The sequence below is a fragment of the Portunus trituberculatus genome, chromosome 19 (genome assembly GCF_017591435.1).
Source record: "Portunus trituberculatus isolate SZX2019 chromosome 19, ASM1759143v1, whole genome shotgun sequence".
NCBI classification, from domain to species: Eukaryota; Metazoa; Arthropoda; class Malacostraca; order Decapoda; family Portunidae; genus Portunus; species Portunus trituberculatus.
In genome coordinates this window covers 18,582,225-18,602,447 of record NC_059273.1, presented here as the reverse complement: position 1 = coordinate 18,602,447, position 20,223 = coordinate 18,582,225, and the positions used below count along the sequence as shown (strand labels likewise).

Below are 20,223 nucleotides of genomic sequence, written 5' to 3'. Positions count from 1 at the left end.
TCCAACAGAGCTATGTCCTTCCTGTAATGTGGGAACCAGAATTGTACCGCATAGTCAAGATGTGGCCTGACCAGCGCCAAGTATAATTTTAATATTACTTCAGGATTCCTGCTTTTAACACTTGGTGTTTCATCAAGTGACTGCGGATACGCATCAACGGCAAATGGGCAAGCACCTTGCTTAGTACGCTGAGCAGTGTTATAACACAGTAATTGTTGCAGCCCTGACGGTCCCCTTTCCCCTTCTAGATAGGGATGACCAACCTCTTTTTCCAGTCAGGGGGAATGGTACCTGAATGCGATACAGCAATCAAGACAGCATGCAACCCACGAATCATGGCGTCACCCCTCTCCTGAGTCCTGACCCTTTGAGCTGCTCCGCACTGATGTTATAGATGCCAACTGCCTTTCCACCTCTCAACTGCCACAGCCTCTTTGACATCATCAATGGAGGGTGCAGTTTCGTCAATGGGCGGATCAGCATCCGCCCATTGACGAAACTGCACCCTCCATTGATGATGTCTTACATATATATATATATATATATATATATATATATATATATATATATATATATATATATATATATATATATATATATATAAATCAAACTTGACTCCAGTATTTTCTAACTATGATAACTGATTTTACGTATCTCCCAGGGTAAATCACTGAAACTGATTAGATTTCCTTATACCATTTTTTCTGCTATAGATTTGTATTTTCTCTGTATTGCATTTAATGACTGTTGCGTATCTGTCAAGTAAAGGCTTGATTACGAAAAAAAGAAAAGTTTATATAGCTGATTCTATGATTCTTTATAGCTATAATAGAAACTAAATATTCTGACCGCCTCTCTCTCTCTCTCTCTCTCTCTCTCTCTCTCTCTCTCATGATTATTTATATTAATATTTTGGTGTTTACCATAACATTTAGTAATACCACTGACTTATGACGTAGAAGAGGGAACTAAGGGAGCATTGAACACCACCCTTATTGACAACAGATTCAAAAGAAATATCGAATTGAAGTGAGATCGACATAAAACAAAAGCAGTGTGTATGAATCCATAGGGTAGCGCGATCAAGACAATAAGGTGTTGGATCTTTTATTTAGCAGCTCCAGTTTTCCCGACAGGTTGGACCTCGGCACTTATGGTGAGTCAGCGGCCCCGTGACAGGCGAGCAGGGGCGGAACGAACACCTTGCATTCTACTCGAACTACTGCATCTAACCACTGCATACCTGCTGAGGAGGAACGATGGACACCGGTGAGGAGGGTGAGTAGAACCGGCAGGAGTCTAGGAAAGGGAGAGGAAATACGATAAAACTCGAAGAAACAAATCCTGGGCTGGCTGATTGGCAAATTTTTGGTTAGCCGATGTTGCAAATTTGAGACGATACTTTATTTTTGAAGTTATATTTTTTTTTTTACAATAGGCCTTGTCATTTTTTCAATGAAGCTTTTGCCTGTTTCTGTTGAAAACTGCATGTTCTCTGTATTTATGGAGCGAAGGAAGTGTAACACCTGTATCCGCCCACCTGGTTTCCTGTGGCCTGATCATCTGTGGGGTAAAGGGAGGTACGTAGGAAACACATTATAGCGTTGCCCTGCAGCGGTAGTAGGTTTTGAGGGATGACAAATGGGATATTGTCATTTATAAATTACTTGCATTTTTCTTTTTTGCATCATCACTAAGAGGAAGGTGGAGAGACGAGTAAATTGATTTTTAGTCTTTGCGACCAATGAGTCATATAGTGTTGGTGGTCACCGCTATTTGTATCTCACAAGATGCTTCTGAAACTCTGACAAAAACTACCAATATTATCTTTGCAAATCATTACAATGATGTACATGTAAATACACCATACACCATTTTGGATAAATTTTACAGTTACACCAGTAGCTCACTTCTGGATGAAATAATTTTTTTTCTGGTAGATTTTGACGTGTTTTGAATAAATATGCACTATGTTTGTCACAAATCTTTTTATTTTTATTTATTTATTTTTTTTTTTATCATCCCCCCCTCATCTGTCCCTTACAGAAACATGATTTTCTGGTAAGACAAAGCATTTTTTCTGGTATATTTTGACCTGTTTTGGATGAATCTGTACTAATCTAACCTAACTTAACCCAACCTAAACCTAACATAACCTAGTTTAGGCGACATGCACCACTGATATGTCTTCCTCAGAACAAAATTTACTTTATCTAACACAGTTAAACTGATTTAACCAAACATGGTATAAAAAAAAAAAGCAAACTAGCCTGACCTGACTGGCAACGCTAAGAAATTAATATAAAGTCATTACCTTATTTATTTTCATAAAATCTGGCAATGCAAAGGATATGATCAAGGCAACACCCTGCCTGGGCAGACATCTTCTGTAGACTGAATACAAATAAAGTTGCTTCTTTCCACAAACCCCACTGATTGGCTAGATTTATTATGTATTATTTTTATTAGTCAGTGGCTGCAAGCCCAAATAAAAGAACCAATCATCGGCATTCATTTCACGTGTGCGCAAATAATGTGACAATGTGCACACACAAATGAACACATGTAACAGCATTCCACAGTGCCTGGCAATCCATCATACGAGTGGGTATCGCTCACTCTCCCCAAAAGACAAAACCATTAATGTTTACTGTAAGTCCTTGTTAGTAAAGTTCTCATGACACAACTACATGTTGTGGTAGAATAATGAGTGTACACTATGCTTATGACTTTTGTTCTTGTGGGGCTTGCTATTATTGACTCACTGATGCTTTTGAAAATCAACATGTCATGGCAGAAACAGAGTTAGGTTAGGTTAGGTCAGATTGAATTTGTTTAGTTGGTTGGGGAAACCTGCTTTCTCTTCTTGAACCTTTGTTCTGTATAAGGTTACCCTGCTTCACATGCTCTCTCAACCTCAACCTTCTGTAGTCCATAAGCTTCACTGCAACGCTGCACCAGAAGTGTTCACATTGAAGAGGCATTCACCTCTTGTGTATCTCACAGAAACTGAAACTTACCACCTCATCACGAACACTTCTTTATAACAGGATCACCACTTCCTCCACCTCACTTACTACATTATCCTTAAAGCCAGCCACAGTAATACAGGACATATCTTCTGTGCTAACATTAATCTCCCTCCTTTCTCACACAATACCAACGTCACTGTTTAGTCCACCAACAGACTCCTTATTGGCTAACCACAGAGTGCCATGTAGACTAGTGCACCAAATTCAATTCCTCATGTATATATCTGTCTATATAAGTGGACTACTGAGGGTAACCTAGACAAAGCACTACACACTTCTATACACATCACAGGTATAGTGGTAGTTAAGGTATGATGATACAATCACCAGTTCTCATAGGTGTGAGTATAGTGAGTTTGGAACTGTTGCAATGTGCTGTTTTTTAAAATAATCATTTTGGCTAATAGTTGCTTTGGGTGTAGTTGCTTTGGGTGTAGTTAATAGGGCTGGCAGTCGTTTCAGCTGTTGGATGTTTTGTACACTTTTAAGCGGCAAGACATTTTGGCTGTTGTGTTTTTAGGCTGTTGACGTTTTCACTTTGTGTTGACGTGGTGAATGGTTTTGGGCATTTTTTTTCCTTTCTTGTTTCAAAATTATTGTACCCATTTTCTGTTTAGGCCATGAAACAGCTGTTTGTTGTCTTTGACCTATTACTATCACAAATGAAATGTTCTTCAGGTGATGGAGGCAGTGGGGGGTTGGAGACCGTGGTGGCGGTGGCGGAGGTGGAGGCGGTGGCCAAACACCTGCAGCGCCTCAGTCAGGTGTTGCTGGAGGAGGAGGATCAGCCATCGCCTGAACTGGTGGCTGCCATGAAAAGCCCTGCAGTCCTGGAGGTGATACGCAAGTTTGTGGCTGATCCTCAGACCAAGTCAATCCTTATTCAGCGCAGCACCACTAAAGGTTTGTGTGGTTATCTACATACCAATTGATGGTTGTACAGGATTGAGATAAACTTCTCATGTAATGTTTATTATTTTATTTTTTTCTTCTTACAATAGGTAAATGCTGGTTGAGAAAAATTCTTATATAAATAGTTTTGTAATTTTTCTTGTTTGGCTACAGAGGAGACAGAAGAGGGAGCTGAAGTGGAGGAAGACAAGGAAGTGGTGTACCACATATCCAGTGGTGTTTTCTTCACCTCCACCAAGATGAGCAGGTAAAAAGACTATTTGGGTTGTTAGGTGACACACTAAAATTACAGATTTCGCATATAGTACTCATTATCTCTTTTAGTGGTTGAATAGTAACTACATGCGCCTTAAGTTAACATGTATACCACTCTTTGGTGATATTGAAGGGGACTTATTAGAGAGAAATAATTACATACTTAACATAATTCTACCTCTTCCCTTCAAGCCTGCTGTGCCTCAAACGTGGTGGTGTGGTGGAAGCAGACAAGCCTGTCAGTGCACAGATTCGCTCATGGAGTCTCAGTGAAGGTTCCCCTTATGAGACGCTGCATGACTATGTAGCCAATGCCTTTGCTCCGTACTTTAAGGCTTATGTGAAGGAGACTGGCAAGATTGAAAGGTGAGCTGGGCTTGAGACATGTGATGGCTTTTTTCAAATACAATGTTATATGAGTATCAAGGATTATAAGTTGCCATTTGTTTGTGTTTACATAGAAGTGTAATGTGTATGCCCTTGTTGTAGGGATGGAGATAAAATGGCACCATCAGTTGAGAAGAAGATTGCAGAGCTTGAGATGGGGCTGCTGCACTTGCAACAGAACATTGACATCCCAGACATCTCATTACCTATTCATCCAACTGTAGCACAGGTCAGTGGTATAGAAGCTCAATGAAATTTCAAGAAGAATAAATTGTCCTTTTAAAAAAACTGAAACTTTTGGCTAGATACTATAGTTTACTTGTAAGCTTCATACATTATTCAAAGTTTAGATTAAAATTTTCAAGAGAACTAATTGAAAATTTGTGATGGGATATTTTGAATCTCTCTACTGTAGAATGATGAAAGTATATTTAGATAAGCCATTATTATTGACAGCAATAGGGTTAATTTATTTTTAAAGTGTATGCCTTGTCTTGATCGTTGTGGCAGTTTTCTATTTTTCTTATTATGAGTTGAAATGTGAAAGAATTCCAGTGTTCTCTAAGTACTAGAAAATGATTCAAGAGTTGTGAAAGGTATGTTATAATGTGACCACAAAGAATTTTTTGCATTTCAAATTTTGATTTTAATTATTGTGATTTTATGGCAAATGATATGTTTTTTTCATACATTAATATAATAGAACATTGGGTAGACATGAATTTTGAAAAGTTATGTTAGTTTGCAGTGAGTATCATGTAGTCTGATAAGCAGCTTTCAGGTAAATCAAACTACTTATAGTCCGACTCAAATATGAAGGCCGCTGAGGGGGGAGACCTAACGGGGTTTCCCCGGCTGCGGCGTCGCCAAGCATCGTAGCACATGTTTCGATCTCATTATTAACTTACATCTTAATGAACCGTCATAAAAGTGTATTCCTCTAAATTTCTACTGAGGATGTATAGAGAGCTTTGAATATTGTTTTAGTGTAATGAAGACAATGATTTTGTATAGATACCACAAAATGTAGCACCACTGCTCTCCAGCGTTGCTACTTTTCAAGGTTGGACATGGGTGAGGTCAACCTCCCTGACCGCTGATAATCCCCAGGTCAAATCGAGTCACTCATTCCCTCCCTGTTGCTCAGGATGGAAGGTGAATATCTCGTCCGCGCTACTCGCCATCGTAACCTTCATAGTCGAGAGAAATTAATTATTTACAGCGTCAACAAGTTCTGCTTAGAGCAGAACTATTATCAATGTGGAGGACACTTCTGACAAAGAACTGTCTGATTAAATAGCTGAGAGAGGATTATGACTACAGGGTAAAACCTCTATAAAAAAAACGCACCTTAACTCTTACCTCATGGGTGGTGTGGAAAAAGAGTAAAATAAAACAACAAAAAAGATACATGTCTACTTGTCTATTTTTGAGAGAGAGAGAGAGAGAGAGAGAGAGAGAGAGAGAGAGAGAGAGAGAGAGAGAGAGAGAGAGACACACACACACACACACACACACACACACACACACACACACACACACACACACACACACACACACACACACATGTGCATGAGAGAACTATATAGTAATAAGAAACAGGAGGAAGTAGTAACAAGCCAGAGAGAGAGAAAGCAGGAGAGATGGGCATTTCTCCACACTTCAGTGTTAATCCTATAATTGGGGCTGCGATGTTTGGCGATGCCGCAGCCGGGGAATCCCCGTTAGGTCTCCCCCCTCAGCGGCCTTCATATTTGAGTCGGACTTTAGTAAAGAAACCATACACACACACACACACACACACACACACACACACACACACACACACACACACACACACACACACACACACACGCGTAGTGTAGTGGTTAGCACGCTCGACTCACAATCGAGAGGCCCAGATTCAAGTCCCGGTAAGCGGCGAAGCAAATGGGCAAGCCTCTTAATGTGTGGCTCCTGTTCACCTAGCAGTAAATAGGTACGGGATGTAACTCGAGGGGTTGTGGCCTCGCTTTCCCAGTGTGTGGAGTGTGTTGTGGTCTCAGTCCTACCTGAAGATCGGTCTATGAGCTCTGAGCTCGCTCCGTAATGGGGATGACTGGCTGGGTGACCAGCAGGCGACCGAGGTGAATTACACACACACACACACACACACACACACACACACACACACACACACACACACACACACACACACACACTCTCGCCGTCGCTGAGAGAGGATGGCTTGTCTCTGGCTGCGGACGGGAAGAAGTGAAAATACTTATGGTGTTACAGGGCCCGGGTACCTCTAAGTTAGTGTCCTGTTGATGTCCTACTGTCGCATAGTGTTGAAAGTGAGGGATATGGAGAGTGGTCCCTGAGATGAGAGTGTGGGCGGTGATTGTTTTGGCCGTAATCAGCTGACGTTAACAAACATGGCGGCTACCCCTAGACAACCTAAGGATTTTGAAGGTTTTGTAACTACTCCAAGAGGACTGGAGAAATTAGATATGGATGCAAGAATCCAGGCACTGGAAAGTAAGTTCCTAAACATTTTGTCCATAGAAGAAAAACTGGATAGAATTATAGCCGAGAATGACTCATTCAAAAAGAGATCTATTTGTTAACGATAGCGAATAAAGAGCTATTGAAGGAAAAAGTAGAGATGTAGAAAGAAAACCAACAACTAAGGAAACAATGTGAAGAGATGAAGGCTAAACTCCTAGAAATGGAGATGAAAATATCCGAAGGGGACTTGAGGAAGGAGGAATGCCTTAATCTAATTGATGCCAGGATGAAAGAAGTGAACCATGAACATCAGGAGGTACAAAGGTTCTTTAGGAGATAGTGAAAAAGCAGGAAGAGGAAAATAAAGTGATTACAGAGTGAAATGGTAAAGGCACTAAAGGAAAATGAGTATGTGGTGAGAGATATTGCTGAAAAGAAAAAAATGTGTGATCATAACAGGATTGAGGGAGGAAACTAACAGGAACTGGCAGGATAGGAGGGATAAGGAAAATGACAGGATTAAGTCTTTACTGAATAAGATCTCTGTGGAGAAAGAGGACCTATATGCTGAGGTAGAAGAAAGTGTGAGATTGGGAGCTTTTGAGGAAGGCAAGAATAGACCATTAAAATTGAAATTAAAGTCTCAGGTGGCAGCTGAGGCCTTGTTGAGGAGGGCTTGGAAACTTAAGGACTCTGAGGAAACCAAAACAATTTACATAAGAAGAAATATGTCACAAGATGAGCGAATGAAAATGAAAGAGCTTGTAACTGAAGTGAAAGAGAGGAATGACGAAAGAACAGAGGAGGAAAAGACCAAGTTTTTTTGGAGGATGAGAAATGGGAGGCTAAAGAAGTGGTGGATAAAACAGACGGAATAGACATTACATGGAAGAATGAGACTAGGAATGGAATAAAAGTGACTTACACGAACATAGATGGATTTCTGTCTAAGAGGCTAGAATGTATGGATTACCTAAGAAATAACGAACCGGACATAATGTGTGTAGTGGAAACAAAGCTAAGGCCGAAATAAAGCTAGACTGGTTTGTTGTAAAACACTACAAAGTATGGAGAAATGATAGAAAAATAAAGGAGGTGGTGGTATAATGGTTCTTACTAAGGAAGATCTGATAGTGAAGGAGGTGAACTATAGTAAGAGAAATGAGGAAGTGATAAGTATGCTTATAACAGATGGCAAGAGGGACATTAATATTATAACAGTATACATACCACCCAGAACCAGTGCTTGGGAATATGAACAGTACCAAATGGTGATGAGAAATACTCTAGACAGAATGAAGCAAGAACTCATCAGAAAGGATAGAGTGATGATAGTTGGAGACTTTAATTGTAAAGAAATAGTGTGGGAAGACTACGAAGTGGTGAACGGTGGTGAGTGGGCAGAGGAATTGTTAAAGGTAGCAACAAATAACTTGATGACACAGTGGGTGAGATCAACAAGGTGCAGGGGACAAGATGTTGCAGCAAGGTTGGATTTGGTATTTACCAGGGGCATCTCTCTAAAGAAGAAATTGAACATAAATGTCCCTTGGGGGAGAAGCGATCATGATGTCCTAAGCTTTGAGCTGGATACGGAATTAAGCATGAATAAGATTGTGGAACGCAGGGAGGAAAAATTAAATTATATTAGGGCAAATTATAACCATATAAGAGTTCTTTAATGAAATTGACTGGTCCGTGGTATACCAGGAAAGGGATATGCAATTGAAATACGATAAATTTATGGATTTGTATAACTCTGCTGTGAAAAGTTTGTGCCATATTACAGAAAGAGGACTTTAAATAATAAACAGTGGTTTAATAGAAATTGTGAAGAAGCAAAAAAGAACAAAGAAAAGGCATGGAAGAAACTTAAGAAAAACAGTGATGTATTATCAAGAGAAGTTTACAAAACAGCAAGGAATAGATATGTTGAAGTAAGGAGAACAGCACAGAAGGAATATGAACAGAGGGTGGTGGAAAACTGTGATAGTGACCCAAAAATGTTTTACAAATTCATAAATGGAAAACTAAATATAAGGGAGGCAATAGTAAAGGTTAAAAACAGGGAAGAAGTATATGAGGATGCTGGAGATATAGCTGAAATTTTGAACGACAACTTTTGCAAAGTGTTTACAAAGGAGGAGCATTTTATGGGAGGAAGGCCTACGGAAATAAAGCAAATGCAGGACATCATGGTTACTAAGGAAGATGTAAGGAAAATTATAAGCAATCTGGATATTAATAAATCAATGGGGCCTGATGGCATATCTGGGAGGTTGCTAAATGAATGTAAGGATCAATTGTTGAACCCCATATTTGATATTGTGGAAACCTCCATACGAACAGGATTAGTCCCGAAAGAGTGGAAAAGAGCTGACATTGTGCCTATATATAAGAATGGTAGTAGAATGGAACCGCTAAATTATAGACCAGTATCGTTGACTAGTATATTGTGCAAGGTATGTGAAGAAGTAATTAAAGCTAAGTGGAGTGAGTATCTAGAAAGTGAAAACATTCTGAGTGAAAGACAGTTTGGTTTCAGAAAAGGAAGATCGTGCGTATCCAATTTATTATGTTTTTATTCAAGAGTGACTGACATACTACAACATAGAGAGGGATGGGTGGATGCTATCTACCTGGACTTGAGAAAGGCCTTTGATAAAGTACCACACAATAGACTGATGTGGAAACTAAAGAAGATTGGAGGAGTAAATGATAAACTAGCAAAATGGATGGAAAATTACTTAATGGGAAGAGAAATGAGAACAGTGGTGAGAGGAAGGAAGTCCGAGTGGAAGAAGGTAACCAGTGGAGTTCCACAAGGGTCAGTGCTTGGTCCCATCATGTTTTTGATTTATGTTAATGATATGCCAGTAGGAATTGACAGTTACATGAACATGTTTTGGACGATACTAAAATTATGAGGAGAGTAAAGAATGTGGAAGATTGTAACAAGTTACAGGAAGATCTTGATAAAATATATGAGTGGAGTAAGGAGTGGCAGATGGAATTTAATATAGACAAGACCCATGTTATGAAAATGGGAAGAAGTAGATACAGACCAAACTGGGATTACAGGCTGGGTGATGAGAAAATTAAAGAGACCAATGAGGAGAAAGACTTAGGAGTAACGTGCAAAACACTTTGTCACCGGAGAAACACATTAACAAGATTTTTGGAAAACATATAACATGCTTCAAAATATTGGCCTTGCATTCCACTACCTAGATGAAGGAATGATGAAGAAGATATTATGTACCTTAATAAGACCCCAGTTAGAATATGCAGCTTGTGTCTGGTCACCGCATATGAAGAAAAATGTGAAGAAGGTAGAAAGGGTACAGAGGCTGGCAACAAGGATGGTACCAGGACTCAGGGAGTTAGACTATGAGGAAAGACTGAGGAAGCTGGGGCTGACCACATTAGAAGAGAGAAGAACAAGAGAAGACATGATAACTCTGTATAAATTGGTGAACAAGATTGACATACTGAACAGAGAGTTGATAAAGGTGACCACAAGTAATCATCTCCGAGGACATGGAAAAAGCTAATAAGACATATGTCTAAATGACGTGAGAAAATACAGTTTCCCGCATCGTAGCATTGATAAGTGAATAAACTGAGCAGTGATGTCGTTGACGCGGTGTGTGTCAATCAGATGAAAGAGAAATATGACAGGAATGGACAAGGAGACAGGACACAGAGAGCTTAGCTCGGGCCCTGTAATACACAAATAGGTAAATACAAATAGGTAAATACACACACACACACACACACACAAAGGAAAGAGAAATGTTAAATGAGTTGAGAAAGGAGGCTTTGAAAAAAAATGAAGAGAGGACAGAAGAAGAGAAGAAAGAGTTTTTCTGGAGAATCTTGGATATGAGACTGAGGAAGTGGTTCATAACCCAGAAAAGTACAGCAAGAAAGGACTAAAGAAACTTACATATGAGCGAAATGTAATGTATTCCAACATAAATGGAGTGATATCGGGATTTTAGAACTCAACGATTACTTGAGGGACAAGAACCCAGATATTGTGGGTCTTACTGAAACAAAACTGAGAGAGGGAGAAGACCTGATGAAGGTTGGAGAAGGAAATATAACGTTTGGAAAAGAAATAGAGTAGGTAAGATGGGAGGAGGAGTGATGTTGCTGGTTAAAAAGATATAAAGGTGGATCAAGTGAAAAAGGTATGGGAAAGGCAGAAGTGCTAAAGATCAGAGCAGAAACTAATGAAGGAAAAAGAGGCACTACATAGTGGTGTACGTACCACCTAAGACAAATGCATGGTCAGTACAGGAATATGAAGAAATGATAAGTGATACAGGAACATGTCTGGAAGAAATGTTGGGTGGCTGTGAACGAACTATAATGATGGGAGATTTTAATTGTAAAGAGGTGTGTTGGGAGGACTGGTCAATGGAAGGATCAGAGACAACATGGGGAAATACACTATTGACACTGGCAATGGAAAATGTGTTAACTCAGTGGGTCAAAGAAGATACTAGGTTTGGAGGAGAGGGAGCATCGTCAAGACTGGACTTGGTCTTTAGTACAGAGCCAATGGTCATTGAGGAGATGAGGGTGGAGTGCCCTTTAGCAAAGAGTGATCATGCAGTTTTGGAGTTCAAGGTGATAGACGAAGAGAAATCTAGAAGAAATGAAGAATATAAAGTGGGAAGATGGAATTATGCCAAGACAGATTTTGGAAACCTAAAGAAATTCTTTCAAGAGACAAATTGGATGAAATTCAAGAGTGCTAAGGAGCAAATGAAAAGTGGAAGGAATTTATAAAATATACAAAGAAGGTGAGAAAAATTTGTACCAATAAGACAACATAGAGAAGTTGGAAAGCAGGACTGGTTTAACGATAGATGTGAAAAGGCTAGAACAAGAAAAGAGGATGCATGGAAGAGGTGGAGAAGGAAAAGACGGATTAAGCAGTGGGAAAGTTACAAAAGAGCAAGAAATGAATATGTGTTGATTAGAAGAGAAGAAAGAAAGAAACAAGAAAAGGATATAATTGATAAATGTAAAGACCAACCAAGGCTTTTTTACAGACATGTGAACAACAACATCAAAAATAGAGAAAGTATTGAAAGTTTAGAAGTAAATGGAGTATACAGTGAAGATCCCAGGAAATGGCAGAGGCTATGAATGGATGCTTTCGGAAGGTATTCACAAAGGAGACTGCTTTTGACAAACCACTGGTAATGGAACAGAAAGGGATTATGAAGGAGTTTCAAGTAACGGTGGAGGAGATCAAGAACATGATGGGGAGTTTAGAAGTGAGAAAAGCTGTGGGACCTGATGGGGTATCAGGATGGATTTTAAGAGAATGCAGGAGCAATTGGCAGAAAAAGTTTGTGAAGTAATTGATGCCTCATTAAGGGAAGGTGTAGTGCCCCAAGACTGGAAAAGAGCTAACATTGTCCCAATCTATAAATCAGGTAACAAGAGAGACCCATTGAACTATAGACCAGTGTCACTTACAAGTGTGGTAGCTAAGATGTGTGAGAGGGTGGTGAAGACTAGATGGACAGACTTCTTGGAGAAAATGACATACTTTGTGAGTGTCAATTTGGTTTTAGGAAAGGGCGTTCATGCACGACAAACCTGATATGTTACTATTCGAGGGTGATAGATGTAATACAGGAAAGAGATGGTTGGGCTGATGGAATATATCTGGATTTAAAAAAGGCCTTTGATAAGGTACCACACCAGAGACTGATCTGGAAACTTGAAATGGTAGGAGGAGTGCATGGCAGTTTACTAAAATGGATGGAAGACTTTTGGTAGGAAGAGAAATGAGAACAATAATTAAGGACAGACCATCAGAATGGGGATTGGTGGAGAGTGGAGTTCCACAGGGATCAGTGTTGGCACCAGTAATGTTCGCAGTCTACATAAATGACATGGTGGATGGGGTGTCCAGTTATGTGAGCCTATTTGCAGACGATGCAAAATTGTTAAGAAAAGTGAGATGTGACAAAGATTGCGAACTACTCCAGGAAGACTTGGACAGAATATGGAAATGGAGCTGTACATGGCAAATGGAGTTCAACACGACAAAATGCAAGAAAATAGAGTTTGGCAAGAGTGAAAGAAGAATCAGGAGTATGTACAAGATAGGAAATGAAGACATAAAACCAGTCATGAAGAAAAGACCTTGGGGTGACAATTACCAATGACCTATCGCCAGAGAGACATATAAACAAAATAATTGGAGAAGTATTGAACTTATTGAGGAACATAAGAGTGGCGTTCAGATATCTAGATGAAGAAATGATGAAGAAAATAATTACTGCAATGATAAGACCGAGGCTTGAATATGCAACAATACAGTGGGCTCCGAACTTAAAGAAACACATAAGGAAACTAGAGAAAGTACAGAGGGCTGCAACGAAAATGGTGCCTGACTTAAGAGATTTGACTTATGAAGACAGACTGAAAAGAATGCAACTTCCAACCCTGGAAAACAGAAGAGAAAGGGGAGACCTGATAGCAATATACAGAGTGATGATTGGCATGGAAAAATGGATAGGGAAGATCTGTGTATGTGGAATGGAAGAATGTCGAGAGGGCATGGGAAAAACTAAAATGGCCACTTATAGGAGAGATGTGAAAATATAGCTTCCTCATAGAAGGGTGGAAGCATGGAATAGTTTAGACGTGGAAGTGGTCAACGCAAGGAATATTCATGATTTTAAGAAAAGCTGGACATTAATAGATATGGAGACGGGACAACACGAGCATAGCTCTTTTCCCGTATGTTACAATTAGGTAAATACAATTAGGTAAATACACACACACACACACACACACACACACACACACACACACACACACACACACACACACACACACACACACACACACACACCACACACATGCATAGGACAGTAGACATCTGGAATGGATTAAGTGAAGAGATTGTAACAACAGAAAGTGTGCACAAATTTGAGAAGTTAGACAAATGTAGATATGGAGACAGGTCACTATGAGTCCCGCTTGAACCCTGTAACATACAACTAGGTAAATACATACACACTTGCAGGTGATCAAGATGTGTGCAGACGAGGGAACCCGACCAAAGGTGGCTGACTTTGGGGATCGTGTTGAGGACTCCAACTTCCTCAACCAGCTGCAGAACGGTGTGGCTCGATGGATCAGGGAGATACAGAAGGTGAGTGCTATGCTATCTCACGTTTGTCTTATTTTTTTATTTATTTATTTTTTTATGTAAGAAGGAAACTAAGGGCAAAAAAAGTTAAAAAAAAAAAAAAAGGCCCACTTTAACTGCAAGTTCCCTAAAAGAATTAGTAAAGAGTTAGCCAAAAGATAGGGGCATGCTATACATGACAGAGAGGTTGCCCACAAAAGGCACTTGAGCCTTCCTTCTCCTGAATCTCACGCACTTTATATTTCTGCCTGGAATCATGTGGTCTGTTTTTCATTTTGCCAAATACTCCTTCATAAATAGAAAATGTCAAAATCTTTCAAACTCAACCTCCCCTCGAGACTTCTGGCATCTTGCCAATAACATCTCCAATAACTTTACTTCTTCATCTTTCCTTCCTTTATTTCATCCTGATGGCACCACAGCCATCTCTTCTGTCTCTGAAGCTGAACTCTTCTCTCAAACCTTTGCTAGCAACTCCACTTTGGATGATTCTGGGCTTGTCCCTCCTTCTTCTCCTCCCTCTGACTTTCATGTCTTCAATCAGTATTCATTGTAATGATGTTTTCTTTACCCTCGCTGACTTAAACCCTCAGAAGGCTTATGGACCTGATGGGGTCCTTCCTATTGTTCTCAAAAACTGTGCTTCCGTGTTTACACCTTGCCTGGCCAAACTCTTTCAACCATGTGTATCAACTTCTACCTTTCCTTCTTGCTGGAAGTTTGCCTACATTCAGCCTGTTCCTAAAGGGTGACTTCTAATCCCTCAAACTACCGTCCTATAGCTTTTAATCTCTTGCTTGTCCAAAGTCTAGAGTCTGGCATAAAGCTTTAATTTCAAAATTGCCCTCCTACGGATTCTGTCCTCTCTGCAACTTTATCTTAAGTTTCCTTTCCGACTTCTATTGCTGCTGTGGTAGACAGCCACTGTTCTTCTCCTAAATCTATTAATAATGGTGTTCCTCAGGGTTCTGTCCTGTCACCCACTCTTTTTCTATTATTCATTAATGACCTTAACCAAACTTCTTGCCCTATCCACTTCTACACTGATGATACCACCCTACATCTTTCCATGTCCTTTCAGAGATGACAACCCTTCAGGAAGTCAACAGATCACGCAGGGATGCCACAGAATGCCTGACTTCTGATCTTTCTAAGATTTCCGATTGGGGCAGAGAAAATCAAGTAGTTTTCAATGCCTCAAAAACTCATTTCCTCCATCTATCAACTCAACACAACCTTCCAGACAACTATTCCCTCCTCTTCAGTGACAGTCAACTGTCTCCCTCTTCCACAATGAATATCCTCAGTCTGGCCTTTACTCATAATCTTAACTGGAAACTTGACATCTCATCTCTACCTAAAACAGGTTCTACGAGTATGAAGTTAGGTGTTCTGCAGTGTCTTTGCCAGTTTTTCTCACCCCTCCAACTGCCTACTCTGTACAAAGGACTTATCCGTCCCTGTATGGAGTACAGGCAACCCCCGCTTAACCCCTTCGTTACTGACCCGTCAACCTTATGTAAACAAGACATTTCGCTGCCGAACCGACTGCCCACGCACTCCTCCGCATTGTCTGTGCGGTAGTCTTCAGCTTTTCACAAACACCCTGTTCACACTATATTATTTATTTTTATGTTTTCTATCAGAGAAACCCCACAACATGTCATTTGAGTAAAATAAAATATGCAGCACATGTGTTGGCTCAGAGACACAGAGCAGCAATCACATCTTTCCCCATGAATAACTGAAAACAGTCTAGATCACTCATAGCACTAGCTTCATGATGTAGAATAATACTAGGATGTACATCAGGAAAATCAGTGTTACTTGTTGGTAGAGGGTTAGGTCTGGTGTCAGAGAATGGGTCTGAAAGAAGTGTGAAATCTGTTTGTCTACCAGCAGCTGTGGGGGGTGAGGCAGGAGGGCTGCATGACAGGCCACTGCTGGCGGACAACGTCTCAATACTCTTGTCGCCGCTGCTAGCATCACTCTCTACATCACTGATAGCTTCAGAATCAAACAAAGTATCATCACCTTCCATTGAGACATCAGACCCCTCAAATTCCCTTTTTGTTCCAACATCATATTCATCTTCACTGTCAGTTATAGAGATATCCAAAATTACGAAGTAAATCCGCGCGTGCTACCACAAAAAAACTTCAGGCAGCACTGAACAGAAGCTAGAGAATATCGCATTGTGGCACTCGACAAGCATGTGTTGCCATACGTAGGTCAGAAAATATGATGTATAAAAAAGATATAATATCATGATTGGTCTTCACAAATTACGTCACAGCACTGACAATAACTCATTGGTCAAAGTTTATGAAGTTTCAAACTGTCCCACGAATGGCTGCAGCCTTATGTTTGTAAACACAGACACCAGAAACCGAGGCCTTGAGAGCCCTCAATACACACAGCCTATAACCGTGGCATGTGCGTGTCACGGAGAGCACCCTCGGTTCCTGGTGCGTGAACTGAGCTGTGACACGCACGTGTCACAAAAGACACATCCGATACTGAAGGGGTTAACAAAGGGTTACGTTCCTAAAAAAAACCTTCGTTAAGTGAAATTTCGTTAAGCGAACCAATTATAACAAGTTTAACCTCTGACTTGAGCTTCCATTGAGAGTAAACAAAGCGAGAGTGCATCATAGTACAGTGAAAGGTTTAATGAATGTAAAAATTATGAAGTTAAACATTTAAGCAGTTTAATTTAAGACTAAGGCATTATAATGTACACTAATGTATGTATGTAAGTAACTTTATAATGTTGATGAACTTAAATTTATGAAGGGAGAGAGAGAGGAGCGGGAAATATGCTAGCTGGCAACCTGTGAAATGTAAACAAAGGGTATATCATTGTATCACGTACAAAACTTATGTACCACATTTCCACAATGCTTTCCAATTTATTCATTGCAGAGTCCCAAGTTCAGGTGGTTCTTTTAGCTTGCAAGGAAGATATGATCTCACCAGCCTTCTTGTGATAGAATCTGCTGACTTGAAAATAGTAGACAGTAGATGGAGTCAAGATGGTGGCGAGCAATGCTATTAGTTTTCTCGCCTTTCAGGTCTGTGAATAATATCCAGCTTCACTTCGAGAGTAAGAGACTTCCTGGTCTTCTTAGCAACGCTAGGCGACATTGCAGGGCGTTTTGGTGGCATGTAGAGCAAGGGAAGACGAGCTGCTGCTGACACTGTTATTGTTTTGAACTAGGGGAAGTGAGTGGTGCGTATTTTGTCCATGAGAGGCGCTGATGTATTCAAAAGCTTGTCGGCTTGCGTGATACGGTGGGGCTTTCAAATTTGGAAAAAATTACCTGGATAAAATCAGTGTTACATGTAGGTAGAGGATTAGGTCTGGTGTCAGAGAATGGGTCTGAAAGAAGTGTGAAATCTGTTTGTCTACCAGCAGCTGTGGGGGGTGAGGCAGGAGGGCTGCATGACAGGCCACTGCTTGTGGACAACGTCTCAATACCCTTGTCACCGCTGCTAGCATCACTCTCTACATTACTGATAGCTTCAGAATCAAACAAAGTATCATCACCTTCCATTGAGTCATCAGACCCCTCAAATTCACTTATTGTCCCACCATCAAATTCATCTTCACTGTCAGTTGTAGAGACATCCATAATTGCGAAGTAAATCTGCGTGCTACCCCAAAAAAAAACTTAAGGCAGCACTGAACAGAAGCTAGAGAATATCGCAGTACGGCACTCGACAAGCATGTGTTGCCATACGTAGATCAGAAAATATGATGTATAAAAAAAAATATATGATGATTGGTCTTCACAAATTACGTCACAGCACTGACAATAATTCATTGGTCAAAGTTTATGACGTTTCAAACTGTCCCACGAATGGCTGCAGCCTTATGTTTGTAAACACAGACACTTGCCACCACGTGGGTAGAAATAACCCAGAAACCGAGGCCTTGAGAGCCCTCAATACACACAGCTTATAACCGTGGCATGTGCGTGTCATGGGGAGCGCGCTCGGTTCCTGGCGCGTGAACTCAGCCATGACACGCACGTGTCACAAAACACACATCTGGTACTGAAGGGGTTAAGTGGGGGTTGCCTGTACTCTTCAAATGTTTGTGGGGGTTCCACTCTCACAGTTTTATTACATAGGTTGGAATCAAAAGCTTTTTGTCTCATCAACTCCCCCTCCTCTGACTGACTGTCTCCAGCCTCTTTCCCACCGCCAAAATGTTGTATCTCTTTATATGTTTTATCGCTATTTTCATGTTAACTGTTCTACTGATCTTGCATACCTCCCCTCCTCCTGTGGCCTCACTGCACAAAGCTTTCTTCTTCCTCTCATCCATCCCTATTCTGTCCAACTCCCTAACACAAGAGTTAATCAGTACTCAATCATTCATACCTTTCACTGATATCTCTGGAAATCCCTATCTGTTTCTGTATTTCTGTCTTCCTACAACTTAACTTCTTTTAAGAGGAAGGTATCAAGGCATTTGGTCCCTGATTTTGGCTAACCCTTCTTATCTTTTAGAAAACCAGCACTGAAGTGGGTATTTTTTTTTTCTAACATTTTGTTGCCCTTGGCTGGCCTTCTACATAAAAAAAAAAGTAGCTCAAATTTTTTAATGTGGGTAATGGAATAGATATCATCATCTGGATACTTTGAGAATATGTGAGGTGAGGAGCTAGTGAGTTGAATGCAGCTGTTGGAGCTTCTTAGATGTAACTAACCCCAAGATGGTTTGGAATGAACTAGTCATGTAAAAGATCAAGGCTTTGGAGGTTGCATCCTTTATATATTTAGGTAGATAAGACCATTTACAGATAAGAGGATCCCAAATATCAACTATAATTCTCCTATATATTATGTTTCTTTTGATTAGATACACTGACATTCTTTAAGTGTTTCTCAGTATATGAGTTTCATTCCTCATTACAAGCTGGAAAAATTCATATTCTCCCCAGTTTGCTTTCCTTTGTCACTTTGCTTGGAGTTTGATGCCTTGAAGATCTTTATATGACTCCTTTGCCTTTGACAAAAGAGTGGTAAAAATTTCCACATCCACATATGCAGTCCCAGCAGATTCCTTTTTTTTTTAATTTATTTTTTTTATTGTGCATAACTCCAAAAGTTGTAATATAAAGTTATTGTTTATATACAATGGTTTCTGGATAAAATTTTAAGGTCATTGTTTTGTATCTGGTGTGTAGAACGTCCCCCCTTTTTTTGTGTCTGTTTTAAGATGATTCAAGCGTTGCCTAGTATGCTGAAATATGTGGTATGTACTATGCCTTAGATGCCCTAATTTGTGTGGAATCTCTCAATGATTATGATGGTAGAGAGATATTGAATACCCAACAGGTTGCCATTCATACTCTAAATGTTCTGCTGGGACTCCCTCTCTTTTCCTGCTTTGAAATCCAGGTGACCAAACTGGACCGAGATCCTTCAAGTGGCACAGCCCTGCAGGAGATAAGCTTCTGGCTCAACCTGGAGCGTGCATTACTCAAGATTCAGGATAAAAGGGAGAGCTTGGAGGTGGCCCTTACTCTTGATGTTCTGAAGCATGGCAAGCGCTTCCATGCCACTGTTTCTTTTGATACAGACACAGGTGAAGAGTGTTTTTTCATGTGGTAGAGCTGAGGAAAAGAATGCTAGGTATATTGAGTAATTGATTGCTATTTTAACTTGAAAGAGAGGTATGTGAAGGTGTGTGACTAGTGAATATTTGAGTGCAAGAAGATAGGGTTTATATTATTCAATAGTATTCTGAATCAATAAAACAATGTAATTATGGCATTTATGGAGGCATCATCATATATTCTACTAGTGTATCATCGTATTGAAGGGATTGATAGCACCTGCAAACCATATTGTTTCACTTGCTGTACTATTTATTTTGATGTATTTTAAGTGCTGCAGTTAATGACAGTGAAATTTAAAGCATGGTATGCACTTCTTGTACACTGA

At 40.1% G+C, this 20,223-nt stretch overlaps 1 protein-coding gene across 4 annotated transcripts in view; it reads left to right on the top strand.

The window, feature by feature from the left end:
• Positions 1-1,144: 1,144 nt before the first annotated feature.
• Positions 1,145-20,223, top strand: part of LOC123506277 (dynein heavy chain, cytoplasmic-like) — an 81,500-nt gene continuing 62,421 nt past the window's right edge. For all 4 annotated transcript variants that reach the window (XM_045258226.1, XM_045258225.1, XM_045258224.1 and 1 more), the window contains exons 1-7: positions 1,145-1,278; positions 3,711-3,935; positions 4,098-4,191; positions 4,392-4,565; positions 4,689-4,815; positions 14,140-14,268; positions 19,678-19,864. In XM_045258226.1, coding sequence (XP_045114161.1) covers positions 1,260-1,278; positions 3,711-3,935; positions 4,098-4,191; positions 4,392-4,565; positions 4,689-4,815; positions 14,140-14,268; positions 19,678-19,864 — 955 coding nt within the window. In that variant the 5' untranslated portion in view covers positions 1,145-1,259. The remainder of the gene's footprint in view (positions 1,279-3,710; positions 3,936-4,097; positions 4,192-4,391; positions 4,566-4,688; positions 4,816-14,139; positions 14,269-19,677; positions 19,865-20,223) is intronic.